At 32.7% G+C, this 12,310-nt stretch overlaps 1 protein-coding gene across 1 annotated transcript; it reads left to right on the plus strand.

Moving 5' to 3' along the window:
- The first annotated feature begins 1,133 nt into the window (after positions 1-1,133).
- LOC130815508 (syntaxin-22-like) lies at positions 1,134-11,940 on the plus strand. Its single transcript, XM_057682000.1, has 7 exons — positions 1,134-1,558; positions 5,766-5,859; positions 6,383-6,522; positions 9,947-10,021; positions 10,911-11,068; positions 11,158-11,258; positions 11,632-11,940. Exons 1-7 carry the CDS (start codon positions 1,368-1,370, stop codon positions 11,695-11,697), a joined length of 825 nt encoding a protein of 274 aa, XP_057537983.1. The 5' UTR covers positions 1,134-1,367; the 3' UTR covers positions 11,698-11,940.
- The last annotated feature ends 370 nt before the right edge of the window (positions 11,941-12,310 follow it).

Genomic DNA, 12,310 nt, shown 5'->3' on the forward strand with positions numbered 1-12,310 from the left:
CAGTTACAACACAACAACAACAACAATAGCAGAAACACCAACAACACCAACAACAATAGTAACAATAACTACAACAAGCACAACAACAATAATAACAATAGTAACTGCAACACCAAAAACACCAACAACAATAGTAACAACAACAACAACAACAACAATAACAATAACAATAGTAACCACAACAACAAAAAATTTATTATTATATTTAATATAATTATATTTATACTTTTATGTTTTATTCTGAATAAAAGAGCATGCTACGTACCTAGAGTATACAATACAAAACTATGAAATTTTTTAATAAAAAATAACATACCAATTTTGACTAACAAAAATAACAATTACATTAATTTATCTTAAATATTACTACTATTAATAACACACTTTAAAATCAAATATAAAAAAAAAAGAAATATATAAAATTATTTTTTAATAGTTTAAACGAAAAAGATAACTTTTTCTCATAAAAAATATAAGTAACTTATATAAAGATAGTCACAAACTCACAACCTAATCATGAAGTATTAGAATTAAGCATCACATTTAAGTAATTAAGAGTATAAATAACAAAAACAAATCTTAAGAAAATTACTATATTATGTTTTAACTATCTTAAAATATCTAATACACTCAAAAATACTCCCTTCGTTCTTATTTATTGTCCACTTTACCTTTTGCACGCATTTTTTTAGCAAGTTTTAAGCCTTAATATCTCTAAATATGCATCATAAAAATTATAAAAATTTTACATTGAAAACTTTACATCAAGACAAATCGAACAAGATCTCACATGAATAATTTTATCTTCAATATATACTTCAAAAATCTAATTTAAATTTCTCTCTCTTAAAGTGGACAAACAAAAAGAAACGGAAGGAGTACTTATTTAATAAATAAAATTAAAAATATTTTATAAATATTAAAATAAATAAAATATAATCTATGGTTATTTAGTAGTACATTAAATAATACGACTTAAAAAGTAAAAAAGAAAATCAATATGAATTATTATATTCAAAATTAGAAAGTGCTAAAGTCAAAGATAATCATAATAACAATATGTGATTATATTAAAAAAATGATGATTCAATATTAGATGCGGGTATTGGCCACCGGCCACAACTATTCCACGCATTTGACAGAACGAATACGCTAAGCCAAGTCAAGAATAAGCTCCTCTCTAATTAACATGACATTGAAACTCGTTCTTTTTTTTGCGGCACTTTCCTTCTTTGTCTCTAACTGCCTTTTCGACCTTCGATCCCCACATAATTCCAATTATTTGTAATCTTCTTCAATAAATTTGAGTGGCAATCGCAATTCAAAGGAGAGAGAGATTGAGAGAGTAAGAGAAGTTCAGCTGAAAAATGAGTTTTGCAGATTTGGAGGCGGGTAGACCTTTGCCTTCTCTAAGAAGACAACAAAATCAACAACCTCAAGACCCTTCTCATTCTGTTGCTGCTGGAATTTTCAAGATTAACACCGCTGTTTCCTCCTTCCATCGTCTTGTTAATACTCTTGGAACTCCTAAAGATACGCTTGATCTTCGTGATCGACTGTTAGTTTTCCCCTTTTCTTTCCTTTTCCCTTTTTATTGCTTATTTGCGATTCCCCGATTTTCAACTGTTTTGATTATTAGGGTTTCCGTTGCTAATAACTCTAATTGTGCTTCTGAATTCTTTATCAATTAAAGAATTGATTTTTACTTCTTTTATTGATTTAGGCCGGTTAGGGTTAGAGATATTTTGATTTAGGATCGAGCTATCAAGCTTGAATATTTAATTTATATTTTGGTTCATTGACTAGGAATAGGGTGAAGGTGGAACAATGCATGGTTTTAGGTTAGGGTTTGGCAAAATGGAAGGCAAAGTAAATCAGAATGTAGTGTTTTATGGCTTAAGGAAAAAGAAAAGGATAATTAAATTAGATCATAGAATTTAGGAAACTAATTGGGAGATCGTTAGAGAGGAATATGGGTATGATTAGGATGTAGGATTACGTGTGTGGAAGAGAAGAGTGACATGTGGAATTGAATCGGATAATTTATCTAGTTTTTTGGGGCTAGAAGTGTTCATCACAAACTTGATGTCCTGATATTTACCCAACTTTGTAACCAAATTCAATTTGACCCGATTTTAAAATTGTATTTACAATTATGTTAAACCAATATAAACACTAGACTCGATTTTAAACCGATCTGAAATACATAACTCGATTTCAACCCAATGCCCTAAATGAACATCTCTACTTGGGGGAATCGATGGAAGAAAAGATATGATATGATTTGAGAAAAAAAAAAATACAAAACTAGTTCTTTGATTATCAAATCTGTTGGGGATAAATGTGGATGATTTTGTGGACGAACTATGGCTCGATTTTAGGTTATAATGGCGTGTAGTTTTGTGATGTGGTAGATGGATAGTTTGCTTTTAGATTTCAGCTAGGGTGAAGGGAAAAAGAAAACGTGAATTTTGGAGCTTTCAGTTTAAGGATATAAGCTAGCTCTGATACGAAGATGATGTAGGCTCAAACTATCAAGCTGCATTCTACAATTTATATTTTGGTTCACTTACTAAGGATAGGATGAAGGTGGAATTATGGATGGTTTCAGGTAAGGGTTTGGTGTAGAGAAGGGAAACTAAATAAGATTGTTTTATGACTTTGGATAAAGAAGAGAGAAACTAAATTAGATCCTAGAATTTAGGAAATCAATTAAAAGATGGTTATAGAGGGATCAGGGGATGGTTAGGAGCTAGGTTTAGGCAATTGGAAGGGATGAGTCACGTGTGGAATTGTTTGATCAAATCAGATTATTAATCTAATTTGTTGGGGAGATTGATTGAAGTAAAGATATGACATAGTTCAAGAAAAAACAAGAGATGGAAGACTCGTTCCTTGATTATTGAATCAGTTGGGGATGAATGTGGGTGATTTTGTGGATGAATTGTGGAGTGATTTTTTGGGGATAATGGTGTTATGAATTGGTAACATGGAAAAAAATCGTGGTCGCTGATGTGTTTGCGGGAACGTTCGTGGTGTCGTGAAAAACGCTATAACTGAGAAATAACGTGAATCATAGCCGATGTGATGTGATTTTTGAAAAAAAATCGCATAAGGGGGTTTTGAACTAATAATTGCATTTATGTTGTTGAACTACTATTATTAAGCAATAATATTCAATTAGCTATTATAATTGCAATATTTAAGATTCTTTTAGCGTATAATTAATTCTTATTAGTTATTAGTTAACTATTTTGTTCATTAACTAAAATTATGAGCAACTATAATTTAAGTGATCGTAATAATTAAAGTTAAGGGTAGTACTAAATTTTAACGGGAAGACAAATAACGTTTTAAGTTTCTAGATAATTTTAGGAGCTTCCTTGACCTTCAAGTTGCATTGTTCAAGCTCCTATTTTCCCTCTAGTCTACCTTGAGAATAGGTCTACTGTAGATTTATCTTATCTTTTTAATGTGTAAGAAAAGGCCTTGTTACGTGTGAGGTTTTAATTCGGCCCTCTATGACGCCTTCGCATGCCTCAATCTTCTACTGAGCTTATTCTTGGATCACTTGATGAAGCTCTAATCTTTGGGCTTTGCAATAGGAGCCGCTTTCAACCTTTTTAACAAGATTGAGCTGCTTCACCATGAACTGGCATAATTAACTCAATTAATTTTCCATTTTGACGTTTATTTTCCAAAGAATCTTAAATGCAAATCAAAAATAAACTTAATGTTCCAAATCAAAAGGCTTGAAACCAACTACCAAACTTAAATGAAGTTTAATTAATGAACATCTAAGATGGAGTCTTCGATCTCCACTTGATGGGCTTGGAAGTTGGTTCTTCTGTAAGATTAAAAACCTAAGCCTCCATCATTTTTAATTTTGAGAAGGCTATGTGGTTGCTTAGTTGGGTTTAGGGCAAAAAATTATTTTTGTAAGAAAGTGGATATCCATAAATTGGGTTGAATTTGGCTTTATTCAGTTCAACTTTAATTTGATATCACAGTATCATAGAAAATTCTCAAAGTATTCAAAAATGTGGAGGATAGGATTGTTTGCAAAGAGTGACATATTATACCCCCATTTCTCTAAGGAGGACGTTAGAGTAGTTTTTATGTGAAGGAGAATAGTTCCCTTTAGCTTGATTAGTTCATGAAACTGAATTTCAATTGTGTCTAAGTTAGTATGAGTTGATTGATTTTCTATTGCTTTTTGGATGGGCTCCTTGTGATTGAGGGGTGGTTTCATTGTAGTTCATTATGCATTTTTTTATGGTTTTTGGTGTGATGATAATTGGTTGTTGTGTTGGCTCTTGCCAAACAAGGGGGAGCTAGCTTATTCTAAGAGACATGATCGACTCGTGTTGAGAACATAGTCCAAGCATTGTACAATTACATAATTTGAATATAGTGAACCTAATTTTGTAAGTAGAACTGGATGGTTTTTAGGGCATACATTTTGTTCATTGTTAAAATTGTGTTGTAATGACTCAAGCAAAAAACTTCTTTTTGCCACTTCATCCAAATTGATGACACTGACATATTCACAAAAGCTTGGAGATGCAGATGTTAGCATCATTGGCATCTTGTTCTTTTATATCAAGATTAGTCATTTTATTATATTCTTAGTTGAAGATAAATGGGTTTTATTTAACTAGGAGATTAAGAGGATGTACGCAATCTTACAAAGTATGGACTTAGTTTTTTTTTCTATAGATGAGTTGGTGTTGTGATTCACAAGACATTTTGGTGTTCGAGTGAAGTAGTCTTAATGCTATAGAGTTGATGAACTTTCTCACGAAACACAACAATTATTTCTAATTTGTTGATTGTATAAAAAAATGTTCCATTATCGATCCAAAGATCCCAAATTGGCTTATCAAATCACGCGTCTTATTAGGGATCATAGTTTTCGAATTAGCTTATCAAATCGTATGATTTTACGATTTGATTATACCAATCAAGGGGTTAATTGATAACAATATATTATTATTACAAAGGAAAAGTTGCGTACATCATATTCCTTAACCTCACTAAGGCGGGAGCCTCTTAGTGCCTTTAGGGTAATGCAATGTTATTGACTGGATGACTTGTATGCTAGACACTTCTTATGATACTATGAGTTACATGGACTCAATAGTCACGTGTCATATGTCATGTGGGACATAGGTGCTTGTTTAAGTGTCAAAGTGTCCACTCCCATGTTTGATTGTCAAGATTTCAGAGACGAAGTGTCATTTCAAACTCACAACTCACAATAAAGGTGCAATCAATTTGTTTAGAATGGAGTATGTTGCTGGCTTGCAGCTAGCTTATAGGACATCTTACCTTCACTTTAGGATATGAGTCCCTTACTAGAATTCTTTTCCTTGCCTATAATATCACTAACACTTCACTACTACAACGTCATTAAGTGGTTCTTACTGGTGGGGTTTTAAGGTGCGATTTACACAACCTTATTCTTGTAAAAATAAAGAGGTTGTTTTTGATTAATCCTTGATAGTGCAACTTGACATAAGTAAGAATGCATGAGATATAATGAGTCATTTTACTTTAGTCGATTATTATCCAAAGCCAAAGAACTACGAATCTTTGGCTTCGTCCAGAATGCACAATTAGGCCCCAATATCACCATGGGGTTTTATTTATCTATCAATATTTTTGACTTGGAATAGCTTAGAGTTTTCAGATTTAATTGTTTGTTTATTTCTATAGTAAAAGAGTGACTTACTGTGTATTGTTCACATTTGCATTATTTGCAGCCATAAGACACGATTGCATATAGGGCAGTTGGTTAAGGAAACCTCAGCGAAGCTCAAGGAAGCTAGTGAAACTGATCTACGTTTTGAAGTTAGTGTAAGTGCACATATATAGATCTATCCATTGGACTTTCCATATAACAGATTTGACTGTTATTAATACATAATCACTGATTTCTATAACATCTTTCTCCTTTACATATGTTCAGTACCTTTACGCCTTGTTTTGTTAATGGTATCTATGGTAGTAATGAGAATAAGTTTAAATGTCAATTTTGTTGAAGTGTCATTCCCATGCACACGAAGCTCTCTTCCTCAAACATGTTTTATTCTTCTTAACTTCTTATTACAATCTAATACCACCTTTCCAATTGGTAATGGATGTAATGAGTTTTGTTAAGGACTAAAAATTGTTTGAGTTTGACAAGCATATCTTTAAACCTTATCAGTTACATTATATTTTCATTACTATTTTTGTCGCTAGCATTTTTCTCCCTTTGATTTTATTATATTTGATGTTGTTCTCTTACCTTTGAAATTACTGTTAGATTCAATATTGTTGGGATTAAGGCTTTGCATTGTTTCAGCTTAACAATTGAAATTTTGGCACCTAACTGCAGGCTAGCAAGAAAATTGCTGATGCCAAACTTGCTAGAGACTTCCAGGCAGTTCTTAAGGAATTCCAAAAGGCACAACGACTTGCAGCACAAAGAGAAACTGCATATTCTCCTTTTGTTCCGAAAGATGTTCCTTCGGCTAGGTATATTTTTTCTGCTTTTATATCTCTTTAAATTTAACTTCAGTACATAAAGTCTGTTCCATCAAAATTTTTTTAGGAAATCATCAAGAGGTATCCATGGGTCCTTTGTTCATTTTCTTGATTACCGCTATATATAATTTAGACTGAATCAGCGTCTATTGTGGTAAATTTTGTTGGTCGTTCCATCTTTCTAGTTAGTAGATAATGCATAATGAAGTAATCCGTCAAGAGCTGGATACTTGTATAAATGCGTGATTGGATTGATGTGATACTCTGTTAGAACTTGAAAACATACCAAGCCCTCTCCTTTTGACTTTGGAAGACGTAGATTGTTATTCTTCTAGAGTTTATTGATGATGCTGGTAGGAAATACAAAATCATGGAATAATATAACATTCAAATTCAAATTGTTGGGTATTAATTTTTGGACTTGGCAATTCAATTATGTTTCTACTAGTTGCTTAAAGATACTTATAGATTCAACAACAACAATGCCAGAGCCTTAATCCGACAAGACTTGGTCTGCTACTTGAACCAATGTATCGGTTTCAATAGTATTTCTTTTCCATTCATTCTGATTTTCTACCATCTTCATTTGTAAATCTAAATCCTTTATATCCTTATCCACTCTTATTAATGGTCTAGATCTCAATCAGTTAAACATTTTAACCTTAAGTGCGAAATACTTATTCTACTCACCCCAAAATTAGGTTTATATTCACGTACTTTTAATTTTGGGACTTGAACAACTCTTGGCTAGTGACCTGCCACATATTCCTCTCAGCTTCACCGGTTGAGTCCTTAATTAACAACTTCTATCATTGTTGGGACCCATAGTCGATCTACGATCTGGATTACTCATTCCTGATCGTGGTTCAAACACGACCCAAATCGCCAACAAGACGGTTTCAGCTTAATGGTTCATATATCACATGAAGATTGATTTAAGGGAGAGAAATGGTGAGCAAAGTTAAAGAATGATGGTGGAAAGAAACGAAGAATGGAGAATATTGTGAAAGGAATGAGGAATGGATCACAGGATAGATGTGTACAAAGGAAGCTAATCTTTTCGTTTTTTCTACTTTTTTAACTGGAAGGGTCTATAAAGCATTTCTAAAAATTTACCACATCATTGATTACTTTTTTACTAGAGAGATGTTAATGTTGCTGGCAATTTTTATTCTTTTTGAATGGGGATATCTGAGTATATGGAGGAAAAATTTAATGACATTTACATTTGTTTATATTAGTATATATGTTATGTGCTTTTTGACTTTATTCATTATTATTTATGTTTATTTTGATAATTTTTTTTAAATTTTTTTTGAAAATAATGTGTTCAAAATATTTAAATATCGTACCCAGTCATTCTTAAGTCACCACAGATAACGGTATGCTTTTTTTGTTCCATGTTCCCGTTCCGAACCAAATTCCGTTCCAAGTAACAATGTTGGGACCTAATATCAGATCTCTTTATTCCATCCATCATGCTTGCAACTTGTGAACACTTTCTGCTTCCCCTTCCCACCATTTGTCGACCATTATTACAGTCAAACTTATCAAATCTAGTTTTCCTAAAAAATCTCGAGATAGTAAGAGAGTGGTATCTAGCAAATACTGGTGAATTGCCTTTTTCTCGGTTGCCAACATATATCTTTCTATGATTGAATTTGGTGGCCAGGAGTGCGTGGTAGTATTTTTGAAATGTTGAGTCACTATGGTATGCCAATCTATTGATAGAGCCACTTGTTGTTAATTGATAGAACCTGAAACCACAATGGGACCTGGGCTTGTAAAACACAATTTCGCATGGTTTGCTAATCTCCTTAATATCACAAAACATGAATCGAAAAAAAACCAAATCATGGTCGGTTTTAGGTTATTTTTGAGACATTTTTAGTGAATCACAAATTCAAATCACGATAAAACTAGCTAATTATGTTACAATAGAAGAGTAGTAAGGTGCTTTGGCCCCTGAGTTTGGGAGCGAGGAGCGAGGAGTGAAGAGTTACGAGATATAATGAAGGATTATATCCTTATAGGGTTTAGATTAATGTCTTGTTTTAAACATAAGAAAATGAAAATTCTTAACCCATGCTCCTCAAACCTATTGACACGAGGAATGGATGGTTTCTTTCCTTCCTCCCTCGGTTCCATCTCTTGAATAACTCGGCCCTTTATTGTAATAATATTATCTACGGATGACCTTAAGAGGCATCATTATGTAACTTATCTTTTGAATTCCTTTCTCTCTCATGTTGATTTGTTGTCTCATGTAGATGACCAAATGTGTTGAGTAGTGTTACATGATTTGGTGGTTTTACCCCTGAATCACGATTTGGTTCGATCGACCCGAATCGGGGTTCATTCGCCGATTGAATCGCCTTGAAGCACGAATCAAATCGGCGGTGGCATCGTTCTCATTTGCGAAGGTTGAAGCTTTCTCAAACTATGAAAATCGACACCAAGAAAAGGGAAAAAATATAGAATAAATTAAAGAGAAGACGATAGAAGGACAAAAAAACAAAGATGTATCGAGGGTTTTCAGCCGCCACTCTAGGGTTTTTTTATTAAAGGGTTTGGTCTTGTCCTTTTATTTTACTCTGATCTTATGATAATGCAGATTTTTTTTAAATGCCCTCCATTTGATCAGTGGGCTAGGCCCATTTAAAAGCAATCTAATTATCTAACTATTATTTTATCTTTTCTTTATTTTTCTTCTTTCTTTTTCCTTGCCTTAGTGGGTAAGGCCCATTTTAACTTTTCTTTTTCTATTATTTAATGTCATTATTTTTTTTTACAATCACATTATTTTATTATTTTATTTATAAAATAATACAATTTAAATTAATGTCAAGTCTCCTTATATTTTTTACAATTAAACAATACCTGAAAATTGAACCAAACAACCTAAGCGAACGAACAAATGTGCCGACTAGCGAATCGTGAATCCGAATCCGTACAACGAATCAAATCGAATCGTGAAATGTGTGACATTGGTGTTGAGATTAAGGGTTTGACATTGTTGTATCGGTGTGCATCTCTTGAGTGACTTTCTGTTTTGAAATAAGTACATCATTTTTTGGAAAGCAAAATTAGAAATTGGTACTTTACGGAAATTACCATTCTAATTGGGGACATAATCAAGAGAGGAAAGTACTCCTAAACTCCCAACTCACTTTTGGGAGGAGAAGGGTGGTAAAATTGTGCTAAAATGTTTTCATTAAAAGGATAGGATATACATCTATAGAAGAAAAGGGTTGGATGTCTTTGAAAATGAATGGGGGATATACATAGGAAGCATCTCAATAAAATTCATTATAAATGATTTGGCTTCTAAAATTAAGTAATATTTTTTGTTTGATATAAGTAGAAAATGTTTTGGGCTTAAATGTTTATTTGAATTTACTTCTGCTGGATGCAGGTTGGGTGAAAACGATGAGGAAAGAAGCTCATTTCAGAGGCAGGAACAGCAGGCCCAGCTTTTGGAGTCTAGAAGGTGAGTGATGGTTCTTCTAGTGAATTGTTGGAACAAGTTTTATCATGGAAATCGGAAACTGTTAGTGCTATATATTTGAAACAATGAAGATTGTTAAACAAAAATTAGTATCAGTTATCAACCTGATAGAAGTTGACGCCAGGTCTATTTGTGCGAGGTTTTGGCCTCCATGTAACTTATAAGCGGAAAAGAGTAAATGGAAAGTATGATCCTGTACACCTTATTTTCTCCTGAGTTGTGCTTTAATATCCAAACACTTAGGCGCTGTTTGTTTCAACTTTAAAATTAAGATTTTAGAAAAAGTATCAATTCTGTATCAGCGAAGAAGTTGCTTTAGTAAAACTCAGTTAGTATGATTTTATGCTATGACAGTGTGTAATATCATGTAGAAACAATTTTAGTTCAGTAATTGGGTGAACAGAACAGGAACTTGACTGTAAGAGAACAATTATGAGTAATTAAGACAATTATCTTTATTAACCTGGTACACTATTCATTCTGAGTCTTCCCTTGATGTGATCATGTGACTCAAAATTAAGACAATTTTTCACAACTTTTAGCTTCTCTGAGTCTTCCATTACAATTATGCATTTTATTTGAGAAAAGTTGTGTATCTCTGGAAATTAACTTATATCGAGGTTGTAAAGATGAGTGAGAGCCATTCTATGGTTAATATATGATGCTTCGTCCAATTGCTATGCTATTGCTCTATATAAAGATTTCTTAGAACGTCTTTACCCTTTTTTGTCAAATAAGCTCTGCCAACAAAAAATATCTGGTGAATTCTATTTTCAGTTGGCTTGAATTCTGTTCAGTCATGAAAATATTTAACTGTTTGTTAGGATCACATTTTTGAAATTTATTGTGAATAGTTTCATAATTTTTGCAGACAGGAGGTAGTGCTTTTGGATAATGAGCTTCTTTTTAATGAAGCTATTATAGAAGAGAGAGAGCATGGCATTCAGGAAATCCAACAGCAGATTGGTGAAGTGAATGAAATATTTAAAGATCTTGCAGTGCTAGTATCTGATCAGGGAGTCATGATTGGTAAGAATTTAACTGCCTCTCTATATTTTAATTGTTCTTCCTTTATGGCCTTGCTCTTGAATCATGCGATTAACCTTACCATCTTTCAGATGATATTAGTTCCAACATTGAAGGTTCCCATGCTGCAACAACACAAGGAACTTCTCAACTTCTCAAAGCTGCAAAGACTCAAAAATCTAGTTCTTCATTGGTAAGTTGCACCAATCACCATACACGATTTTAATTTTGAAGCCACGATTTAGTGTCATATACGGCTGCTTGAACTAGCATTATGATTAGTGGGTTGACTGGATGAATTTTGTTTGTTTGACCTAATTGTTTGCTTAACGGAAAATTTTCGACTGTATTGGATCTTTTGTGTACTGTATTGGCCGTCCTATATTGAAGTAACAGGCTGTTGATCTCTTGTACATTATACTATTACGTAAGGAGTCTATTAGTGTATGCATAGCTATGAGCTATGTGAGTTTCCTGGCTGTAAAGAAACCTTGCATCCTTAGTTGTTCATTCCTTGCTAACCGTAAATTCTGATAAATTCATGATAAGTTGTGTTGAATATGCAGGTTTGTTTGCTCTTGGTGATATTTGGGATCATCCTGCTCATTGTAATAATAATTGTTGTGTTTTGAAGAGGAATTCACTACACCTTATCATCAAATCAATAATGGTGTTGTGTTGTAAAAAGTTTGAGGAGTATTAAGATTGTGCTGTGTCCTGTGTGGGTGGTAAATAAATGTTTCATCCAATACAATGTACAGTTTCCTAATTACATTTAGTTTGTTTTCGACGAAATCATACTCTTAAGTCAATAATATGTACAAATTAATTGAATTTATTATTATTTAGATTTACGTGTACACTTTTGCTTCTCAGTTTGAAGTGTATGGGTGTAAGAAAGAGAATTATAATATTTCCTCATTTCACTATACTTGCTACATTTGACTTTTTATACAATAAAATATATTATTTTGATCATTTATATATTAAACTATACATATTAAAAATTATAAAAAGTTAATATTATGAAAGTATGCGATTAGACAATTTAAGCAAGATCTCACTTGCCTATATTTATCTAACACATTAGCCGCAATATATAAAATCGGCTTGAACGACTAATAGTGTCAATAACTGTAATGCTACGAGTATTTCGAAGCGGAGTATGTAATATAGTGTTATCCTTTATGGCAAGCAATTAGGTTTTTGAGAAAAATTGAACAAAATAAGCTTAATAGGGAAAAG

This window comes from Amaranthus tricolor, chromosome 1 (assembly GCF_026212465.1).
Source record: "Amaranthus tricolor cultivar Red isolate AtriRed21 chromosome 1, ASM2621246v1, whole genome shotgun sequence".
NCBI lineage: Eukaryota > Viridiplantae > Streptophyta > Magnoliopsida > Caryophyllales > Amaranthaceae > Amaranthus > Amaranthus tricolor.

Bases quoted from the DNA above. Each gene is read 5' to 3' on its own strand.
- LOC130815508 (XM_057682000.1), top strand. From the start codon at position 1,368: ATGAGTTTTGCAGATTTGGAGGCGGGTAGACCTTTGCCTTCTCTAAGA. The intron at 1,559-5,765 runs GTTAGTTTTCCC...CATTATTTGCAG, and splicing joins CTTGATCTTCGTGATCGACT to CCATAAGACACGATTGCATA. The intron at 5,860-6,382 runs GTAAGTGCACAT...ACCTAACTGCAG, and splicing joins ATCTACGTTTTGAAGTTAGT to GCTAGCAAGAAAATTGCTGA.